At 37.5% G+C, this 24906-nt stretch overlaps 1 protein-coding gene across 5 annotated transcripts in view; it reads right to left on the bottom strand.

Moving 5' to 3' along the window:
* Nucleotides 1-24906, bottom strand: part of ARHGAP21 (Rho GTPase activating protein 21) — a 120660-nt gene that overhangs the window by 50294 nt on the left and 45460 nt on the right. For all 5 annotated transcript variants that reach the window (XM_074358339.1, XM_074358336.1, XM_074358340.1 and 2 more), the window contains exons 3-4: nt 20554-20733; nt 17999-18023 (exon numbers count right to left, since the gene is read on the bottom strand). In XM_074358339.1, the coding sequence (XP_074214440.1) occupies nt 17999-18023; nt 20554-20733 (205 nt within the window). The remainder of the gene's footprint in view (nt 1-17998; nt 18024-20553; nt 20734-24906) is intronic.

The following is a 24906-nucleotide window of genomic DNA, read 5'->3' as shown; positions in this document are numbered from 1 at the left end:
AATTCTTTAAATACTTCAGTATGCATCACTAACAAATAAGAACTTTTACTTCTTCTTAAAGAGAACAAAATCCTGTTCACAGTTTTCCATATTATGTGGTGTCCTGCACAATGTGGATCATATAAACTGACAACAAAGGCAAGCTTTCCTTCTCTTTTCATCTTCCTAAAAGCATACCTGGCACTAATGAAAAGCAGTATTTCATGACATAGAAATGGTAGCACCAAAAACTGTGAAACAAATTTAGAAAGGTCTCATATGTGTAATCACAATAGAAGCCCAAAATTAAGTTCTGGAACAAGTTTCCTGCTCTTGATGGAATGCTCTGCCTATGTATTCAAATTCAGTGAGGTCATACATGCAAAAGAACACGCGCTGTATGAAAATCTAGGGCACACAGAATAGTGTCTGACGTTTAGTGGGTGCTCAATGAATATTTACTGCTGGTAAATTAAAAGTCCTGGTAAATGCCAATAGCAAGGCTGCTCAAAACCAACTCGGAGACTTGTTTCAGGACCTCAAATAGAAGGAAAATGCTGCCACTTAATTGTAATTGGAGTACAATACCACTAGGTGTCAGACGTGAACCAGAACTTTTCCGGCGCCATCAACTATGTAGGCAAGGAAGACTCCGGAGGGTGTTATTCATTCAACAAATATTTACTGGGCTCCTACGAAATGCCAGGAGCCGATTACCCTACAACGGACAAAACAGTCCTGGGATCTGTCTTCTGGAGTACCTGAAGTTTATGCAGCATCGTTTTTTCTCTCTCTAAACCTCCAGGAATTTCACAAAGTATGTATCACGTGTGGATTCACAGCCCTGCTATTCCAGTTGTGCTAGATTTTAAGTTCTATGCAAACCCAGAAAAATTTGTTGCAGGGCTCTAACCAGGGGCAACTATCTTTCCATCTCTGACCTCACCACTGCCCGACCCTTTAACTGATTAAACCTGCCATTCATCTTTCTCGAGACCTTCCAATCAATCCCTTTAGTCCTCTCTGCTCTTCAAGACTATCGGTCTCCCAGAAATCACTTTCTCACTAAGGTTGCCCACAGATCAGTATTATAGCCACATTCACAAACAACCTCAACTTCTCTTCCCCCTTGAACTTTCAAAGCATTCCACTTGCCCACGTCCAACCATGGAGAATTCCAACCAGACCCCCTCCTCTGAGATTTCAGCAGGGTAAAACTCCATAACCCCCTGATTTAGAGTTTCCAAGCTCAGCAAAGTGCTTGGCACTACTCATTAAAGCCTGCTGCTTGTATTTTTTTTAATTGAAGTATAGTCAGTTATAATGTGTCGATTTCTGGTGTACAGCATAATGTCCCAGTCATGCATATACATACATATATTCATTTTCATATTTTTTCATTAAAGGTTATTGCAAGATATTGAATATAGTTCCCTGTGCTATAAAGAATTTTTTAAATCTGTTTTTATATATAGTGGCTAACATTTGTAAATCTCAAAACTCCCTAATTTATCCTTTCCCACCTCCTTTCCCTCAGTAACCATAAGATTGTTTACTATGTCTGAGTCTGTTTCTCTTTTGTAGATGAGTTCATTAGTGTCCTCTTTTTTTCTTTTTTTAGATTCCACATATGAGTGATATCATATGGTATTTTTCTTTCTCTTTCTGGCTTACTTCCCTTAGTATGACAATCTCCAGGTTCATCCATGTTGCTGCAAATGGCATTATTTTTTCTTTTTTATGGCTGAGTAGTATTCCATTGTATAAATATACCACACCTTCTTTACCCAGTCATCTGTTGATGGACATTTAGGTTGTTTCCACGTCTTGGTTATTGTATACAGTGCTGCTATGAACACTGGGGTGCATGTGTCTTTTCAAATTAGAGTTCCCTCCAGATATATGCCCAGGAGTGGGACTGCTGGATCCTATGGTACGTCTGTTTTTAGTTTTTAAGGAATCTCCATACTGTTTTCCATAATGGCTGCACCAAAGTACACTCCCATCAGCAGTGTAGGAGGGTTCCCTTTTCTCCACATCCTTTCCTGCTGTTTGTATTTTAATTTCCATTCCCTCACGGTTGCTGTTTCCAGCTTCTAATAACCTTCTTGGACTTGCTATTCCATCTGGATTTTCTATTTGGATGACTTTGTCTTTTACTTTCACTGTATCTCAACTGCTGTATCCTCAATTTTTTTTCCCCAAACCTTTGCCTATCCTTACTTCCCTCAGTTCTATCTCAAGTGAGGACTAGTTACCAGCCTTCCTCAGGGCCTTGCTCCCCAAATGGTCTCTGAGTATAAAAATTCGGTGAGGGGGGTGGAGTGTGGAAGGGTATAGCTCAGTGGTAGAGCACATGCTTAGCATGCACAAGGTCCTGGGTTCAATCTCCAGTACCTCTATTAAAAACAAACTAACTTTAGCCAAACTCTCTTCTCTCCAGATCTCACAACATACAAAGAGCTTCCCCACCTTAAGAGAACAACAAATCTTTTCCCTACCGTTCCCCACAGGTATCATCTCTCATGCTTCATCCCTTCATTTTCATTCTCCTTGAAGAACAGTCTAAGCTCACCCTCATTTCTGTGCTTCTAATTCAGGGTTTCTCAGACACTGACAAGTATCCCCTGGGGGCAGAACCGCCCACCCACCCCACTCCCATCCATTCATCGCTCTAATTTATGTTGCAAGCCACTGATACTTGGTTTCCTTATCCCCTCGGCCCACTGTACTGAACCTGTTCTTGGTAACTTTACCAATTTGCTACTTATCAGGTCATGTCCAATCGTGTCTTTTTAGTCCCCATTCTAAGGACAAATGACAAATCATCCACCCTCCCCTAAAATTATCACCTCTTAATTAGCAAATCATCGACTCCTCCTGGTTGTCCTCATACCTTCCAAATTTTACTCTCAGATCCCCTTTCTGAGCCTTCTTTCTCTGACCGACAGTTAGATGTTGTCTTCCCTACGGTTCTATCTACGCACATGTCTTCATGCTCTGTGTGTATGTATGTTTCATTTACGCCTAGGTTTTAATTACAGCATTTATAATGGTGACTTCCAAATCTGTTTTCAACCCCCACCTCTCTCTGTGACCTCCACATTCCAGTGTTTAACCAAGTTCTGAACATTCTACCAGCATCAGAAATGTAACTCATCCCAAACTACTCATTTCCCCAGGAGAAGGAGGTAGCTGTGTTTCCCTTTCAGTAACCCTCAGGTAATGCTACCTCCACTTATCCACTCTTCATGCCAGAAAATCCACGCAGAATCCTCCACAAGTCATCTTTAACTGGTGACACACTATCTACCCCCAAGTCCTACCACCAAATCTGGGCAAATACAACTTCTAAGTATCTCAGAAATCTGTTCTGGAATGCTGTTTCTCCTTTGTCCTGATGAAACCCTATTCAGCACAACGCACATTCCATCTGAGAAGCCTTCCCCAGTGGTAAGATGATTCACTGTGCTGTGACCCTGCCACAATTGTAGTTGTCTCTGTTTCTCCACTATGTCATTCTTTTACACCTTCACCTTCCACTGTCCTATATAAATGTTCACTATATATGCCAGAAACTATTTTGAGCTTAAAGAAAAAAAGTAAAAAACAAAGTGAAGTTCCTGCTCTCTTATCCAACTGAGGTAGAAAAATGTTCAACAAGAAGTAAGTAGTATGAGAGCTGGTGAAAAGTGTTACGGAGAATAATAAACATCGTGAGAAGGGAAGGGAGGGTGAGAGGCAGGGCTGGGATACTGTTTTTAGGAAACTGTCAGGGAAGTCATCTCGAGCAGGTGACATCTGAACCACTACCTAAAGGAAGTGAGATTAAGGGTCAGACTGCTCCCTTCCCAGCAGTTAGTTCAGTGACTGGCTCACAGCAATGACTCAACAAATGCTCACTAAACAACAGGAAATAGATTTCTAGACTTGATGCATTTAGCATTCGCATGCAAATATTTCTCCTGTGGTTCTATACCAAAGATGAAAAGTTATCTGCTAAACTTCAAGTGCAGGTCTAAATAGGGAAAGTAGAAGTAAAACTGTCACTGTTTACAAAAGACATGATACGATACATAGAAAACCCTAAAGAAGCGACCAGAAACTACTAGAACTCATCAATGAATTTGGTAAAGTTGCAGGATACAAAATTAATATACAGAAATCAGTCATATTTCTATACACTAACAATGAAATTGCAGAAAAAGAAATTAAGGAAACAATCTCATTTACCATCGTACCAAAAAAGAATAAAATATCCAGGAATAAACCTACCCACGGAGGCAAAGGATCTGTACACTGAAAACTACAGGACACTGATGAAAGAAATTGAAGATGACATAAACAGATGGAAAGATATACCATGTTCTTGGATTGGAAGAATCAATATTGTGGAAGTGGCCAGGCTACCCAAGGCAATCTACAAATTCAATGCAATTCCCATCAAAATACCATTGACATTTTTTACAGAGCTGGAACAAAAAAATGTTAAAATTTGTATAAGACCCTGAATAGCCAAAACAGTCTTAAAAAAGGAGAACAGATCTGGGGCAATCAGGTGCCCTGACTTCGATTATACTGCAAAGCTACAGTTATCAAAACAGTATGGTACTGGCACAAAAACAGACACATAGATCAATGGAACAGGATAAAAAGTTCAGAAACAAACCCATACACTTATGGTCAATTAATCTACAACAAATGAGGTAAAAATATACAGTGGAGAAAAAGACAGTATCTCTTCAACAAGTGATGCTGGGAAAACTGGACAGCTACCTGTAAAAGACTGAAACTAGAACATTCTCTAACACCACATACAAAAATAAACTCAAAATGGATTAAAGACCTAAATATAAGACCAGATACTATAAAACTCCTAGAGGAAAACATAGGCAGAACACCCTTTGAAATAAATGACAGCAATATTTTTTTCAAACCAGCTCCTAGACTAATGGAAATAAAAGCAAAAATAAACAAATAGGATCTATTTAAACTTAAAAGCTTTTGTACAGCTAAGGATACCATCAAAAAAGTGAAAAGGCAACACACAGAATGGGAGAAAATATTTGCAAATGATGTGACCAACAAGCAACTAATTTCCAAAATATACAAACTGCTCATACAGGTTAGTATTAAAAAAAAAAAAGCAACCTAATAAAAAAATGAGCAGAAGACTTAAACAGACATCTTTCCAAAGAAGACATCCAGATGGCCAACAAGCATGAAAAGATGCTCAACATCACTAATTGCTAGAGAAATGCAAAACAAAACTACAACGAGGTATCGCCTCACACCAGTCAGAATGGCCATCATTAAAAAGTCCACAAATGATAAATGCTGGAGAGGCTGTGGAGAAAAGGGAATCCTTCTACACTGTTGGTGGGAATGTAATTTGGTGTAGCCACTATGGAGGACAGAAAGGAGGTTTCTCAAAAAACTTAAAATAGACTTACCATAGGATCCAGCAATCCCACTCCTGGGTATATATCTGGAGGAAACTATAATTCAAAAAGACATATGGACCCCAATGTTCACAGCAGCACTATTTACAACAGCCAAGACATGGATACAACCCAAATGTCCACTGGATAAAGAGGTTGTGGTACACACACACACACACACACACACACACACATACACACTGGAATACTATTCTGCCACAAAAAAGACTACAATAATGCCACTGGCATCAACATGCTTGGAGCTGGAGATTGTCATTCTAAGTGAAGTAAGTCAGAAAGAGAAAGAAAAACACTATATGATATCGCATACATGTGGAATCTAAAAAAATCTAAAAAGGTCACAAATGAACTTATCTACAAAACAGAAACAGACTCACAGACATAAAGAACAAACGTACAGTTTCTAGGGAGGAAAAAGGATAAACTGGGGATTCAAAAATTGCACCTCTTGGGGAGGGATGGAAATGTTAGCTATCTTGATTGTGGTGGTGGCTTCATTGGTGTATACATCTATTAAAATTCATCTAACTGTACATCTAAAATGTGTGTAGTTTACTGTACAGGAATCATACCACAATAAAGGCGTGTTTTTTTTTTTTAAAGTGTACAAACTACCAAAAAAATCAATTGGTCACAGATGTTTGAGTTTCTATCTGGACTTTCAATTCTGTCACATGGGTCTATGTGCCTACCTAGTGCCAGTTCCACACTGTTTTGGTTACTGTAGCTTTGTGGTAAGTTTTGAAATTGGAAAGTGTGCATACTCCAACTTTAGTCTTCTTTTCAATATTGTTATGGCTATTTGGGATTTCTTACAGTTACTTATTAATTTGAGGATTAGCTTTTCCATTTCTGCAAAAAGATGCCATTGAAAATTTGATGGGGACTGCACTGAATCTGTAGATTGCTTTGGGGAGTACTGCCATCTTAACAACATTGGGTCTTCCAATCAATGAACACTAAATATTTTTCCTTCTACTTAGGTCTTCTTTAATTTCTTTCAACAGTGCTCTCTAGTTTCTAGTGTACAAGTCTTAACATCTTGTTAACTTTATTCCTAGGTATTTTATTTTTGGATGCTACTGTAAATGGAGTTGTTTCTTATTTTTGGTTTGTTCATTATCAGTGTAAAGAAATAAAACTAATTTTTGTGTGTTGGAAAACGAACAAACAAACAAACAAAAACTTCAAGAACAGGGACCATAGCTAGCAGAATTCACTTTTTATTAACTGGATCTATGAATCACATATTTTGAGTGTAGACTAACCAAGAGCAATCAGGGGAAAAATGGGCCCATCCAGTTAAGTGTCTTTGATCAAGGTCTTAAGTTATGGAGCAACTAGGAAAAGACAGCTCAAAAACCACTGAATTACAGGTCCTCTCTGGAACAAACACTTTCTATAGAGAAGTGATTTCCAGAACAGTCTAGGACTGGAAAATAGGAAGGAAGAAGAGAGAGGTAATTTTCTTCCTCAACAGCTGAGGTCAGACACTAACTTGTTCAACTTTGCAGCTTTAGAAACAGTGATTTTTAAATTGTGCCCGGTGAAGGTGGTGGTACCACCCTGTATTCAGTACATTTACCCAACACATGTTTGTGCTCCAACAACATACCATGTACTTACTGGGCACTGAAAATTCAACAATGAAAGGCAGTTTCCACCCTTAGTGACCTTTGTTCTTAAAGTAACATATGAAAACGTTAAAAAAAAAAAAAAAGAATAGTCTGGGTATGCAGGAAAATTTTACTTCGAACATTCTAAAGAACAATTCTTGATAAAGCATATCATCACCCTTCTTATTTTTCTATTTTCCTGTATCAGATCTATGTTACTGCTGTCACCTCCCTGGAACAGGTACAGTAGGAAGCAGAAAGTCTTTCCTTGTTTACCACAATCACTCAGATTAACTGTCTCCAAAATATGAGTCGGGATTGAAACTGGGGAAGGAGCCTCTTTCCGTCTTTCATAAATTGTAAAACATCAACCTAAACCTAAGCCACCTTATACAAAATAGCCTTTCAAACATTTGAAAGCTATTGAATGTACTGAAAGCTATCACTTTCTCTCCCTAAGCATAAGTTTCAAGTTCCTTCAATCTTTCCAAAAAATACATAAATATCACCACACACACACACCCCCCCATCACTGTCCTTTACATCTGGGGCTCCCTAGTGTTTTGTTTTGTCCTGTTTACTTAGAATTCCCTGGAGCCCTCCTTTCCCATGTCTCCCACCTGTCAAATGAAGAGGAACAAATCAAAGATACCAAGCTAACCTGTTACTAGCAACACACAGAATCACTTATTATTATCTGTGTGTAAGTGCATACATGTGGGTATACGTTTTTACATTAGGAAGCACTGCCCATAATAGCAAAGTACAAATACCTTAGTGATTTTATTATAACTATTGACAGAATAGTTATTTTAACGGGACAAAGACATGGGCAGCAAACCATCCAATGAAGTACTGATGTACTAGCAAACTGAGTGAGAATTTTCTGTAAAGGGCCAGATGGTAAATATTTTAACCTTTGCAGGACTCACATGGGCTCTGTCGCATATTCTTCTTTTTTTAAACAACCCTTTAAAAATAGAGAACTATTCTTAGTTTGGAAGCTGTGCAAAAATGAGGCACAGGCCAACCCCTGGAATAAACTCCAGAAACACAGCCACACATATACAGGCACTTTATGATCAAGGTGGTATTAGAGAGCCATAGAAAAAGTACAGTCTTTTCACTAAATCGTGCTGGGCCAAATGCATATCCGTATGGGGAAAAAATTAATCTTGATCCCATACTACATGTAAAAATAATCAATTACAAGTGAATTGCAGGTTTAATTGTTAAGTAACAAAACAATAAAGCACCTTGGAAGATAACACAGGGAAAATATCTTCATGACCACCAAGTAGAAAAAAAGTCTTCAATAGCACTCAAATTATTAGCCATAAAAGGAAAGACTGATAATTTGGACTACATTAAAATTACGAAATTTCCTTTATCAGAATTACTAATAAGAAATTGAAGGCAAGTCATAGCTGAGTATCTAGTATATCTATATATATTATATATACATAAAACTAACCAAATTTTCATCAAGAATATTTAGACTCCTACAAATTATTTAAAAGAGACTGATAGCTAATAATCAAATAAAAGGTAATCAATTTCATCACTTTCAAGAAATTTTATTTTTTTAATGGAGGTACTGGGGATAGAACCCAGGACCTCTTCCACGCTGAACGTGCACTCTACCACTGAGCTACTTCCTTCTCCATCAAGAAATTTTAAATCAATCCAAATTCCACACCACTATACACCCACTAGAATGAATAAAATTTAAAAGACTGACAAGTGCCAAGTGTTAGTGAAGATATGGAGCAACCGGAATTCCCATACCTTGTTGGTGGTTGTGAAAAACTGTACACTCATTTTGGGAAACTTTTTAGCAGTATCTACTAAATGTGACTGTGTGCTTACCTATGACTCAGTAACGACATTCCTAGATGTATATACCGACTAGAAATGAGCATATATATGCACATCAGTACATGTAATAACAAGGCTCATAGTTGCAGTATGTGACATAGCTAAGCATTGGGAAAAACCTAAATGTCCATCAACATTAAATTGAATAACTAAACTGTATAGGTTCTTGTCTGTTTTAAACCAACTTTATTATATTATAGCTTACCTAAGACAAGATGTATCTATTAAGTACAGTTTGTAAGTTTTGACAAATGTATATACACCCATGCAACCATCACCACAATCACGATACAGAACATTTTTCTATCATGCCAAAAACTTCCCTTGTGCCCCTGCCCAGTCAACTCAGGCAACCACAGATTTTATTTAGATTTGTCTTTCCTAGAGTTTCATATAAATGGAATTAGATACACACTCTTTTGTACTTGGCTTCTTCACTAATCAAAATGAGTTTGACAGGAAAGGTATGAGCAACAAAAGTAGATTAGAGTTCATCAAATTTATTCTGATTTTTGAAAACTCTGAAAATTTTGATTTTTGAAATTAGACTTCATCAAAATTTAAAATTTTGTGCGTCAAAGGACATTACCAAGAAAATAAAAAGACAACCTACAGAATGAGAGAAGATATATGCAAATCATGTATCTGATAAGGGCCTAGTATCTAGAATTTATAAAGAACACGTATAACTCAAAAACACAAGGACAGACAGCCCAATTAAAAAATGGGCAGTGGACTTTGAATAGACATTTCTCCAAAGACATAAAAATGGCCAACAAGCCCATGAAAAGATGCTCAATATCTTTAGTTATTAAGGAAATACAAAGCAAACCAAAATGAGATCCCACTTCATACACGCTAGGTTGACTATAATACAAAAATGGAATACATGTGTTGTGAGTGAGGATGTGGAGAAACTGGGGTCCTCATATATTGCGGAGGGGAATGTAAAAATGGTACAGTTGCTATGGAAAACAGTTTAGCAGTTCCTCAAACTCTTAAACGTAGCATTTTACCATATGACCCAGCAATTCCACTTCTAGGTATATACTTCAAAAAATTAAAAGTAGGGACACAAACAAATACTTTACTTGCATGTTTAATAGCGGCACTAACCACAATAGTCAAAGCCCAAATGTCCATCAGTGGATGAATGGATAAACAAACTGTGGTCTATGCGTACAATGTAATTATCATTCAGCCATAAAATGGAGTGAAATACTGATACATGCAACACACAGACAAACCTCAGAAACATTACACTAAGTGGAAGAAGCCATATGACAAGATTACATATTGTATGATTCCATTTATATGAAATATCTGGAATAGGTTAAGTAAGTTCATGGGGACAGAGAACAGACTGGTGGTTGCCAGGGACGCAGGGGAGGAGAGAACCGTGAGTGACCGCCTACTGGACATGGGTTTCCATTAGGGATGATGAAATGTTTTGGAACTAGACAGAGATGCAAATTGCATATGCATCCTTTAATTCTGTACTAAATGTCATTGCATTGTTCACTTTAAAATGCTGAATTTTATGTTAGGTGAATTCCACCTCAATGAAATAAATGTTTTTGAGATTGACCAGTGATGCCATGTGTAGTCCAGTATATGAACATACCACAGTTTTGTCATCAATTCATATGCTGATGAATATTTAGGTCAAATCCAGTGTTTACTTAATATGAATAAGCAGCTATGAACAGCTCTGTACAAATATTTTTGCAAGCATGTTTCATAAACTGTAAGTGTTATCATTTCACAAAAATCAGTAAAAAAAGAGAAAGTGTTATCAGTCATAATATAACTGAATCAAAGATGAAAACCAGTCGCAGACATTAAAGCAACAATGCTTTATCCTTAAGCTCAGCAGATGTAAGCCAATAGTCCATGTCCAGTTATGAAGAAGGAAACTAAAGAACAGGTATGATACGCTTACACTATGTTAGCAAACTTACAGGGGGAAGGGTATATATATAGCTCAGTGGTAGAGTGCATACCTAGCATGCACAAGGTCCTGGTTTCAATCCCCAGCACTGCCATCTAAATAAATAAATGAATGAATAAACAAACAAACAAATAAATAGGCCTAATTACCTCCTCCTTGTCCCTAGAAAAAAAATTTTTTTAAAAATTATATCTGAAAGTTGAATAAGCAATCTTTTAATACTGCTTGAATTTCAAAGGACCAGAAACCCCTTTCTTACACATTTTCAAGAATGACTTATGTGGGAGTAAAGATCTTTCTGAGAAGCCGGGGTGGGAATTGAGAGGAAACTCTAGAATCAAACCGCCTGAGTTTGTAGTCCAGCTCGGCCACTTCCTAGTGACTTAGACACTTGCTGCACCAGTTTCCTCATCTTAAAAATGGAGGTGACGATAATGCCCACCCCTAAAAGTTGCTGTGATGATCAAATGAGTTAACCCACGCAGAATGTTAGAACAGAGCCTGGCACGTTGTAAACTAGCAACTGCCACAGCCACCACCCTGCCACCAGCACCACGGTCATTTCATCATCATCATCATTTCTACTTTCTAAAATATCTTCAAGACCAGTTAAGACATCTGTGATCCGTCAACTGAACAGCACTAAAAGTTAGTAAAAATATGCAGCTCATTAGTGTATCTACCTAACTCCCAGAGAAACTCAAAACTCAAATAATTTAACTGTCAAGAGAGTTAAAAATGGATCTTAAGGGGCTCAGTTAATGCTCCTTTTCAAAGATGTCATGAGCTCCATGGTGCCCACCCGGTCAGGTTAGGACCACTACATTTCAAAAGTAACATGAGCACAATTCTGACATCCACAGGTCTACCCAAAATAAGCATTTTTTCTTACAACTAATGTTCAGGTCCATATTTTAGTGTTATGTTATTCTGAGGAAATAGGTTTTCAACCTATTAATGGAAATCAGTGGCATAAAATACACTCAATTCTGTCAGCTTTACAGAATTTAGCTCTTCATTAAACTGAAGAACATTTGATCTCTAATCACAGTGAGTGCAGTTCATTAAGTGATAAACTAGGCCAATTAGATTTCCCTCTCAGGGGATTTGGAATGACAATGATGAGAGAGGAAGGAAGGAAGAAGATAGCGAGGGCCGTACTGTCTACAGAGTCAGCACACGAGACAGTCACGTATAATCACATGAACTGTGAAACTCATTTAAATCATCCTGTAAATACCAGCATTTGGGCCTTTAGAAGATCAGATGCCAAGATTTTGTTGTTGTTACTCTTTGCATTGGGTGGCTCTCTCAGGTCCTAATCTGGTGTCTGTGGCACCCTGGATATCCTATAGTGCTTGACTTTGAATTTGGATATGTCCTTTTGGTTTTTTTTTTTTAGAATTAGCACAGCATGTAGTTTGGTAGCCATTATGGGAAACAGTATGGAGATTCCTCAAAAAACTAAAAATAGACTTATGATCCCAACAACCCCACTCTTGGGCATATATCCAGAAGGAACCTTAATTCAAAAAGATACATGCACCCCAATGTTCACAGCAGCACTGTATACAATAGCCAAGACATGGAAATAACCTAAAATGGCCACTGACAAATTATTGGATAAAGAAGTTGTGGTATATTTATACAATGGAATACTACCCAGCCATAAAAAGCGATAAACTAATGCCATTTGCAGCAACGTGGATGGACCTGGAAATCATTGTTCTAAGTTAAGTAAGCCAGAAAGAGAAAGAAAAATATTGTATGATATCACTTACATGTGGAATCTAAAAAAAACAAAAACAAAAAAAGAGGATACTAATGAACTCATCTATGAAACAGAAACAGACTTGCAGACAATTTTATGGTTATCGGGGAAGATGGGGTGGCAAGAGATAAATTTGGGAGTCTGAGACTTGCAAAGGTTAACCACTTTATATAAAAATAGATTAAAAAACAGATTTCTTCTGTATAGCACAGGGAATTATATTCAGTATCTTATAATAACCTTTAATGAAAAAGAATATGAAAACAAATATATGTATGTATATGCATGACTAAGACATTAATGCTGTACACCAGAAATTGACATACTGTAACTGACTATACTTCAATTTAAAAAAAAAAAAGAATTATCACATCTTTCCTGAGGTGGCTTGAGGAAGGTTTATAATTATTATCCTGCATTAGAAGACTTGAACATAGACTAAAGAGCTGTTTAGTTAGAAGTGACTGCAACCACAAAATACAAACTTTTACTACTGAAAAAGTTTATCAAATTCTTAGACACTTCTTTCCTACTATTAACGTGTTTGAATATACATGTTAATGCCAAAGTAGAAACCTACCAGTTATTGAAGCACATTTTACAACATTGAAAATGTCCCTACAACTACACTGAGGTAGAATTTTTACTCACAGAGTAAGTAAAAAAGAAATAATGGTAATTATAAACCTTCAATTATTTTTATTATGAATTTATGATTTAAGGGAAAACAGGACATCCACAGACAGCAGTTATCCACTAGCATTATTATCACCAGAAAACATTTTACTACGTTCTTGTAAACACTATTTGCATTATAGTGCAGAAAACTAACCAACAAGAAAGAAAAATAATTTTTAAAACACAAGTGAGTACACATATACAAGATATATATGAGAAATAATATAATAGAGTGGAAAAGTTGGATAAAGGAGCATAATCAGAAAATTAAGTGGCAAAAAGAGACTCCACTAATTTGCCAAAAAGAAAGAACACAAAAACAAAACCTTTCGACTGTTTCACAGAATTTTGGCAACAGAGCAGGATCTCCTAGGAGCTTGAATAAAATTCTGGCAATTATTTTCTCTCCAGTGATTCTAGACTCTGACTCAGATCATTATACCGGAGGCTGGGATTCTATTTCATTAAAACAAAATTCACATACAAGGATTTCATAATCTCAATACACTTGAAAGTAAGCCTGAAAAGGAAATGAGACTACAAAATAAATATTGAAACATTCCATTGAATCAAAATGATAGATTACATGTAGTCTTTCTCTAAATAGGTGGTATTCTAAATAACTGTTCACGAATCAGAACTTTTCTCACATAGAGAGTATGTTCTGATGGATGATCTGATCAGTTTGGTTGAAATGGTGTTATGAGGACTGAACTTAAGCTAAGGATGTCTCTGAAGAGCAGCCTGTGACCCCCACTGCCAACTGGGATGATGAAAGCAAGCCAGGCCCTGGGAGGCAAAAGGAGACAGACCCCTGGGAACTCTTTAAACTCATTCAGCTTCCCGGGTCCACTGCCAGCCAGGTATTCAGTGATGGGTGCTCCTCGGAGATGCTCGAGGCCTCTAAACATGGGGCTTCCCTGACCTTCTTCTTGTGAATTCTTCGTCCTAAAGTGTTCACAAATATGTGACAAGTTTCCTTGTTTTTAACTTTCTCAGTGCAGAGACATTTCACAGAGTTAATTTCCTAACATAGGAAATATACCCTGTGTTAATTTACTAATTCTAGACCCTACATAAGTCAAACTTTTTTTCTTTCTTTTTTTTTTAACTCAACAGAAGTAAGATGGCAGAGTTTAAAGAAGATGAACTTCAGAGTCCCACATGCCTGACTTGGAAGTCCAGCTCTGTCATGTGGCTGTGCGATCTTGGGCAGGTTACTTTACATCTTTCTCAGCCTCAGTTTGCTCACCTACAAAGTGGGGATATTGTCTCATACCTCACAGAATGATAATGAGGATTAAACAGGATAGTAATATATAAGTCCTCAATCATATATTAATTTCTACCACCCTTCAAAAAAAAAAAAACCAGGCAGTTCTCCTTTTAAGTATCTTACAAGCATATCATAAAATAATTTCTTTAGGTATTCTCACATCTTTTCATATTCTTCTTCTTAGCAAGAAAACACACAGTTCTGGACTTAATCTTAGATGGACTTGCTTTGTAGGAAGTTAAGGTGCTTGACCATTATTTCTCTTATTTTAAAACCTTAGTTATGTTGTGTTTATTTCAATTCTTCTATTAGTCTTTTAAATTAAATCGTGCGTTAACCTAGCTTATTATAATTATTTTCTCCCTCAATCTGTTCGATTCCTCATGTTAAGTTTATTACATTTCAATTATTTACATTCTTTGATTTTTCTTTTAGCTATTTTATCTTGTAGTTTTTAATATACTGATTATTTATTTTCTTGAACTGTAATGTTTTTCTTATGATTATTCCTTCACTGACAACATGCAATGCCAGAAGAATGATAATTTAACCTCAAACTATAGCAGTAGCTCAGTTCAGATCAAAACTCAGTTGTGAGGGATAATGATCATTAAACATCACTGGATATGCAGTCTTGAATACTTATTCTTCTAAATGGTCTGAGTATTGTCACCAGGTCAAGCCACACTTTTGGGGACCTGTATGGTTGGGCCATTGTTTTGGTGTCCACCCCTATAATCCAAGGTTTCTCAACACTTGCACTATAACATCTTGGGCCAGGTAATTGTTTGGGGAGAGGGTGGGAGGGCTGTCCTGTGCAATGCAGGATTCTCACCCACATCTCTGGCCTCTACCTGCTTGCTGCCAGCAACACAACCCCAAATCCCCAAATGTGACAATCGAAAATGTCCACAATGTTGCCATGTATTTCCTGGGGAGCAAAACTGTCCCCAGTTAAGAAGCCCTCTACACTAAGTTGGACCATGGGGTTTTGAAATCAGCTTACATTGAGGGCTGTTTATAAACAGTCATATAAACAGTATTGAGGATACTGTCTACTGTATTAGCCTTTGTTTTCCATTATGAGGAGCCATAGGAGAAATCTGTCTCAGACTTTCAGTGCAAACCAGATTTTGTTTTCTTATGCATAATGTGAATCCTTAACTAATTCTTCCTTCCTTCCTTCCTCTTTTTTTTTCCTTTTCTTTTCCTTTCTTTTTTGCCACTGGAAAAGCTCAAAAGCAAATTTATAGCCCATTTTTGACAACAGTGTAAGATTCTACATACTGCATGTATTTCATATGTTTTAAATCTCCTGAATGTCTGTTCATTTCCCCCCTACCATGAACTTTTTAATTTTATTTTTATCTTACTATAAATACATGTATTTTTGCATATGGACACAAACTCTTTTTTTAATGAGATTAAATATAAATTAATAAATAAAATAGTACTTAAACTGTAATTTTCCCCAGCAGATCACAGACTTTAGTCCTATTCTATTCTGCCTCCCCCAATCTCCTGTTAGATGTAGATCAAGTCTTCCCTTACAAATATTTAAGTCTGTTCTCTCCAGTCAAAGCATATAACTAAATCCATTCATTTCAGTGAGCTAAGTCAGATATATAATCATCTGCATAGTAAAGTTTTATAACTATGTCCTTCTATATTTATTAGAAGAATATTTCTCCCAATAAAAACTAGAACATGACAGGCACGAAATTCTAGGTGCTGTGCGTCTGGTAGGTCACCCAGGCTTTAGCACATCATTCCGTAGGATGACAGGGAAACAGAAGACCCATGTCCTCTTCTGCTATACTGGTTTTGTCCGTTTTCCCTTTCCCCACCACGGCCAAGTAATATTTGGAATTCATCCTGAGCCCTGGTGCATGACAGATGGTGACACAGGAGTGGCCCATCTTGCACAATGGTGACAACTAGGGAGGGTCTTACCTCGCCCTATACTCTCCGATTACTTTGACAGTGCTGAAAGAAACCATTTTCCTCTCATTTTAACACTTAACAGAACCATTCCAAGACCTCAAATCAGATAGGGTATTACAAAGGTTCATCGACAGGTGAGCGGATAAACAATTTATGGTTTATTATTACAAGGGAAAACCACTAAGCAAAAAAAAATCTAAAAAATTTAAAAAAAGGTAGTACTATTAGTACCTACATGTACAATATGGTGAATTGTAAAAAATATTATGCCAAGTCAAAGACACAAAAGAGTACATATTGTGTTATTCGTTTGTAAGAGATTCTAGAAGAGGCAAACGTCATCAATAGTGACAGAAAGCAGATCAGTGTTGGTCTGGGGCCAGCAGAGTGTTGACAGCAAAGTGATACAAGGGGACTTTGTGGAATGATGAAAAGATTCTTTCTGACATCACATCTTGCTTGGAATGGTGGCTTCCCAAGTTACATACTTATCAAAACAAAACCTTAAGTGTAACAGTACACTTCAATTAGGTACAAATGTGATCTTCTTGCTAAAAATGCATAACTTCAAACTAATGATAGGAAAAACGTCAGACAAAACCAAATTGAAGGACATTCCACAAAATAACTGACCAGTACTACTCAGAAGTATCGAGGCCATGAATTACAGGGGAGGCTGAGGCAGCGTCGCAGGCTAGGAGGAGCAAGGGGACGTGACAGTGAATGCAGTGTCGGATCTGGCAACAGAGAAGGTGCAAAACCAACATAAAGCCTGCAGGTGTGTCGTACCAAAGCTGCTGTCTTGCTTTTGTTAACTGCACCACAGTTACATGTTTTTAACGTTAGGGGAAGTTGAATGAAGGATATATGGAAACTCTTCACTATTTTTCTAACTTTTTACATGTCTAAAGCCATCTAGAAATAAATGTTTTATTTTATAAAAGTTACGTGTAAATTTTAATTCAAAGCTCATATAAAATTAAAACAAAAATAAATGGCAACTTTCAAGACATAAACCTACCCCCAGACTGACTTTCCTTTTAAGCTCATTAAATATGTTTAGATCAAGAGTAAGACTGCTCTAAGAACCAAAATACTACATCTCAATATTTGAACCAATAAATCTGGTAGATAGAACACACACTAAAAGAAATCAGTGAATTTAAAAGATTACTAATTGAATAGAAATCTCAGAATTACTTCCCTCAGAATCATATGATCTAGTCCACCACGTGAATACTGATACATAATTAACAATAAAATCATCACATGTTCAAGTCCACAGGAAAAATAGGAGAATATTTAATTTCTATGCTCTCACTTCTAAGGATTGTTATACATTTGAACTCCAAAATCTACATCATCTCATTTAAAATGATTTAAAGAATGGAAGCACACGGGTAGAAACACATACAGAGAAAAATTAAAACGTTTACAACATACCTCCTCTGTTGCCATTTTCTTCATCCTACAAAATAAAAAAATATATATTCACATATGAATGCATGTTTTATAGCTTGGTGAAGTCACAGTGAGGCTCAATTCAGTTTAAACTGCTCTCCCTCAACAAGCTCACTAACAGTGCCTTGGCCAGAAGGATGGAACTCCCGTGAATGCAGATGGGAAGATGGTGGGTGAAGCCAACTTTATGAGAAGGACGTCGGAAGTTCAGATTTAACTTACTGAGTGTAGGGTGTCTAAAACAGACACACAGGGTGGGGGGGGGGGTATGGCTCAGGGGTAGAGTGTGTGCTTAGCACACACGAGGTCCTGGGTTCAACCCCCAGCACCTTCATTAAATAAATAAATCAACCTAATTCCCTCCCCCCAACACAAACAAACAAAGACATGAAACAGACATCCAAAGAGAACTGCCCAAGTGGGCAGCGGTATAGATGAATCTAGAATTTGGATGAGAGGGCCAGTCGGGTCATTATATATTTATGCACTATACCTTAATAAAATGTGCCTTTGTAGGCTATTACAGGACCCAGAACTGTCTTGGTATAAACTGGCTCCAAATTGCTCTCTACTTAATTCCCTGTATTCAATTTTGAGCTGTTATCTATTTGGTTGCTTTCACTGCTACCGAGCTCTCTCTCTGCCAAGTTATCTACCTCTAGCTGGGAAATTAGAAAAGCAACTTTGAAAAACCAGCATAAAAACACATTGATTCAAATATTTGTTGAGCCTCTATCATATGAAAAATACAATGTACTGTGGAAAGAAAAACAGACATCTAGCAAAGGGCTGATAACTTGTTATATAATTTTTGACCTTTATTCTCGCTGCCCAAATACATTCTTTTTTTCCTGGTTATAAGCTCTGTTCTGAGCCTGCTAGGGTTGCCAGGTTCGTAACATAATAAAGACATTGTATTAATTGCACCTTCTCTGAAAGCTATATAGTATTAATTTTTATAAACTCCTTTGAAGTGAATGAACACATTTTCATAATTGAAAAGATTTTAATATATATTTTCCATGTAAAATTTACAAGACTGGGAACTATTTGCAAGAACATCTGTGTTAAATAATAGCCTTAATAGTTGAAGTTTCCTGAGCACTTACTGTGTGCCGGTTCCTGTGCTGTTTCACATGTATGTATCACTTACTCAACACAGCCACCTGGGAGGAAGGTGCTGTTGCTGTCTGCTGTTAACAGTTACGCTGCACTACTAAAATTTCTAGAAATATTTTCCAATAATAACAATAATAATGATCATGATCATGATGCATTTTAAACCTGTGTTGGGTACAATTATCTTATAAAAACTGTACTGCGTATCTGTTCATCATGACCCAGAGCTCTTCTTCAAAACAAAAACAAAAGATGAAAAAAAAAAAAAAAAAGATTCAGTCTTAGTATGTAAATAAAAGCAAGGGACTCAAATTTTCAATGACTCTCACATGTGACCTTAATACCTAAGTGATAGTATTTAGGACATTTTAAGATCAAGCAGACTCTTAGGGAATCTGGTTCAACTGCTTTATACATGTCAGGAAAGCCAAACTGGGACATTTTAATTCCAAAGGTAGCAATTATTCATAACTCTTAAAAACTATTCAGTACTTTTAAAACCTTATCCTGTAAGACATTTGACTAGAAAGAAACATTTAACATAGATATAAGAAGAGTGTGGTCTCCAGAAGTGATCTGACACTACATTTTAAAAAGACAGCCCTAGATTCGTAGATATTTAGAATTAGAAAGGACTTTCTAATCTTCTAGTTCAATTCCCTCAAATTAGAATAGAAATCTAGAGGCTTGGCCGAAGTCTCACAAGTCTCCTGAACGTCATTTTTTCCATTACCCTGTTGTACAACAGCCAGGCATCAGGCATCCATGTTGGCCAAGTTCACGTTCCTAGGTCCACCACTTACTCGTTATATGACTCAGACCAGTTCCCACATCTGTTACACAGGGCCAATAATAAAGGGAGAGATCGCTCATAAAGACAGCAAAGAACTCAGAACAAGCACCCAGCATGTCATCATTCCATGCCGCCTCTCACGAGACCACGTTACTGTATGTCAAGGTATATTAAGGTAATTCACTCTGGTGAGAAGCTGTGTTTTTAAGTTCTGACTTGCCATCATATTACGTGTCTGGGAGTTAAGTGTTAGTCTAATTCCAATAACGTTTTATAACTGTCCAAATGTGTTAACAAACTGTTTCCTCTGCACCCTCTGCCCAGAAAACTCACCAGCTTTCTAGATATTAGAAAACCAGCTCCATATTACACAAAGGAGAATGACGATCAGAATTAGACGCTCTAGTGAGAAAGATTTGGCGTTCATAATCAACAGGACCTTTTCAGAGCAGATTAAAATTTTTGCTCTAGAAGGTAGAAAAACTATCTAAAAGGTGTAAAAGAATATAATAAAAATGCAGATATAACACTTAATCCTTTTTTAAGACAGAAAGAAGGCAGTATGTGAGGAAGATGAGAAGGAGACAGGAACTGCCCAGTGTTCCACCGTAATCACTTCTCTTACCTTATATGAAAATTGAATTGCAGACTCTGGGGGATAAACAATAAAATGCCTTAATGTAAAACCGAAACCTTGAGATGTTCTTTTCAACATAACTGTTTTGGGACCTGGCCAGGAGAACGCTTCATCTTCGGATGGTGATACAGTTTCACTTTCTTCTTTTCCATCTTTACTTTTTGATACCTAAAATGAAAAGACAATTCAAAGTTAATGTTAAAAAATAACAATGGGGAAAAAATTATATGTAAAAATAAAATACCTGAGTGCAGACAGGAACCTAATGGAGAAAAAGAACCACATTCTGACACATGAACTGTATATGGTACAACAAATTATGCAGATTATCAAAAACAATTTCTTTTTCCTAGAAGGGGATGCTATGAAAAGTTAATCAGAAGCAAGAACAAACTCTTGGAAATGAGAACTAGAATGGCGAAAATTTTAAATTCAATGGGAGGAATGAAAGATAGCACTTCTTTCTTCTTTATGAAGAAAAATCCCATGGAGCGCTGAGGACTAGGAAACAAACTGAAAGAAGAGACATGAAACTCTTGCTGAGTAAGAACACTGAAACTGTTATCAGTCCAACAGCAGCAAAGAATATTAGAAAATAAAAGAGAGACGGCTTCAGGTGTTGAGCACAAATTCAGTATCCACATAGATAACCTTCCAATGTCCTGGCTTTCCAGCTCTTTGCTATCCTCTCCTCTACTCCTGGCTTTCACCTGGTCATGAGCGAAGACCCTGTGCAATCTCAAATCAAGATCTCACACTTCATTCCTCTCACGTGCCAACCCTTACAATTCTTCCATCTGAGGCTGACCCTACCACCCTGTCCCCATCCCTCACCACCCCACATCCTCACTTCCCCTCTTAAGCCAGCTTCAACTCACCCCTTGGCCTTTCTCACTTCCTCCAAGCCACATGAGAAAACCTAACCCTGGATCAATCAACATTGCCTACTCTGGACCTGCACCTACATGGCCCAACGTGGGTGGAAACAAACAAAAACTAAGCCGACTGCTTTCACGCTAAGTTCATGACCACCAGCCTCAAGAGAGCCTCCAGAGCTGTCTGTCAGTGATAATCCATTTCTCTCCAGTCCCTCATCCAGGACGACTACTTCATCCCTTCTCCCCTGCTTTATTACACAGAAAACACAAGCGGTAAGATGGGAACTCAGGGGGTTTACACATCTGCCCACCCACCTGCGACTGGGCCACATGCTCCTGTTTTCTGCCTTGTATCTGCCTACCACTAATGCACTGGATCCCAGTCCCTCTCACCAGACAAAGACCTGGTTTCGGCCATTCTTCCCTCTTGCTTTGGCATCATCTGTTTTCTCTTCACTGCATCATTCCCATGAGCATGTGTGTGTACATTTTCTAAGTTTTTTAATCTTAAAATAACAAAAATCCTCCCTTGACCACAGCCCTTTCCAGCCAGCACACTGCGTCCCTGCCTATCTTTAGAGCGAAAAAGTTGTCTTGCTTGAAAGTTGTCTACAGCTGCTATCTCTAATTCTTTTTCTCCCATTTGTCTCTTAAATCCCCTTAAATCAGGCTTTTGCCACCATAATTCCCTGAAAATGCTCTTGTCAAGGTCACCAGTGGCTTCGCTAAACTGAAAGGTCAATTCTCGGCTCTCGTGACCTATCAATTGCTGCAAGGATTACTTCCTTCTTGAAGAATTTCTCCATGTGACTTCCCACACTGAGTTTCTGCCTAACTCACCGGCTCCTTCTCAGTCCCCTTCACTACTTCCTCATCTGCTAAACTTCTGAACTTATACCCAGGACTCAGTCAATGGATCTTTCTACCGCTACTATTTTTTTGGTGATTTTCCCAATTTTTATCTCCAGCTCAGAGATCTCCTCAATCTCATAGGTATCTCAAACTTAACACATGTACCTTGCTGCTAAGATTTTGTATTAAATTACAACTCCAAGTTCATCTCAGCAGCTTTGAAATGTCACCTTTATCAAACAACAAATACTTAAATATGCTTGATTCTATTACCGTTTTCATTATGCTTCACTAGTGAATCTTATCCTTCCACAATGATTTGTTTCATATATATATATAGGTATTTGAACTTTAAAAAGTGCTCCTGGAAGCATTTTTTCAAGAGTCTTCTAATCCTGAACATTTTCATCCTAAGTCAACATTTGGGCTGTTACTAGTTAGTTGTTCATCAATTTTATTTTATTTTTTCCATTTGGGAAGACAGCTTGATAGTAACATTCCCCAGCCAAACCTGCAGTGGGGGGAGGCTGTGACCGAGTCCTACTCAATGGAATAGAAGTAATTTAAATATACAAAACAAACAGCATATCTATACACTGACAATGGGCAATCAGAAATTGAAAAATTTTAAATACTATTTAAAATGTAAAATACTTAGGGATAAATATGACAAAATATTTGCCAGACCTGTAAACCGTAACTCCTAAACACTGCTGAGGGATTTGGGGAATATCTAAAGAAATGGAGAGATGTGCCACGGTTCAGAAGACACAATGCTGTTACAACATGAACTCTCCCCACCCTGATCTACAGAAGCAATGAAATCCCAATCAAAATCCCAGGAGACTCTGGTGAAGAAGTTGATAAGCTGTTTCTAACATTCCCTCTGAAATGAAGAAGACCTACATAACCAAAACAACTCTGAAGCAGAACAAAACTGGAGCACTTAACGCTACAAGACTTCTCATAAAGCTACAGTCAGCAAGACTCTGAGCACTACGGAGACTGCACATGGAAACTCATTTATCATAAATGCATTTTAATTTATCCCCCGTTCCAAGGCTCGGGGATGGAGGGGGAGGGGGAATAACATCAAACATCAACATGGGAGACTCCAGTTGAATCCTGAATAACTGCGGAAGTGATCGTATGATCAGGTAGAACTTGTAGGATAAAAGTTATTATTCTAGGCTTAATTATCCAAATAGTTTAATTAAGCTTTAGTAGTGGCTGGCTCCTCCTTTTGAGATCCAAATGAGAATTATTTCATACGTGCACACAAGTTTGTTCTTTCTCTCTCCCTTCCCCCCAGTTCATTCAGTAAATAAGTATTTATTGAGCACCCACTATTTACTCAACACTATTCCACAATGGAGACACAGGGGTGAGTGCAGTATGTACAATTTAGTTTAATTAAGCTTCTTATTTTCAGATGATTACAGCTTCCCATAAAACTGTAAAAAATAATACAATGGGATCCTCCATAATCTTTATGCAGAGTCCCTCAACAGTAACATCCTGGAAAACTACAGTACAATATTACAACCAGGATACTGACATCGATACAATCCATCCACGTTATCCAGATTTCACCAGTTTAACTTGTACTTGTGTGTGTTTAGCTCTATGCAGCTTTATCACATGAGGAGGTTTGTGTGTCCATCACGACAAAGATTTCTCCTGCTGCCCCTTCATAACCACACCCACTTCTCCCTTCAGCTCTCACACACTCCCCAACCCTAGGCAACCACTAATCTGGTCCTGTTATTTTGTTGTTTCAAGAACTGTTAGATAAATAGAATTATACAGTCAGTAAATTTGAGGGATTGTTTTTTTTCACTCAGCATAATTCTCTAGAGATTCACACAGGTGGTTGTGTGTATGAACAGTTTGTTCTTTTTCATTGCTGAGTAGTATTCCTTGGTATAGATGTACCGCAGTGCATTTAAAGGACATCTGGGTTGTTTCTAGTTTTTGACTATTATGAAAAATGTGTTATGAACATTCATATACAGGTTTTGTGTAAATGTAATTTCCATTTTTCTGGGACAGATGTCCAAGAATGCTGTGGCTGGGCTGTATGTATGGTAATTGCATGTTTTTTTTTTTAAAACTGCCCAACTTTTCCAGAGTAATTGTATGATTTTAAATTCCCACCAGCCATGTGTAAGTGATCCAATATCTGTGCATCCTCAGTGACATTTGGTATTGTCATTATTTTTCCTTCTGGCCATTGTGACAGGTGTGTGATGATGTCTTGTAACATTTGCATTTTCCTAATGGCCAATGATGAGCATCTTTTCATGTGCTTAGTTGCCATCTTCTTGTGTAATTTTAAAGCACAAAAGAATCTTTAAGATTTAGTCAATGTAAGTGAACCTGTTCCTGTTACACATGAGGAAACTGAGGCCTGGATTAGTTAAGTGATTTGTCCAAGATTACTGCTGCCTAGTATCAGGGCAAGAATAAAAATCACGGTTTTTTGAATCTGGGGCTGGAGTATTTCCCCTGTGTCACGGTATTTTTCATCATCTCTTCTATTGTGTAGTCTACATTGATTCTTCCCAAAAGCTCTTTGATATGATTTACTATTTTTATATTTCATTTTTCT

The sequence above is a fragment of the Camelus bactrianus genome, chromosome 35, assembly GCF_048773025.1.
Source record: "Camelus bactrianus isolate YW-2024 breed Bactrian camel chromosome 35, ASM4877302v1, whole genome shotgun sequence".
Classification (NCBI taxonomy): Eukaryota; Metazoa; Chordata; class Mammalia; order Artiodactyla; family Camelidae; genus Camelus; species Camelus bactrianus.
This window is presented reverse-complemented; position numbering and strand designations above follow the sequence as displayed.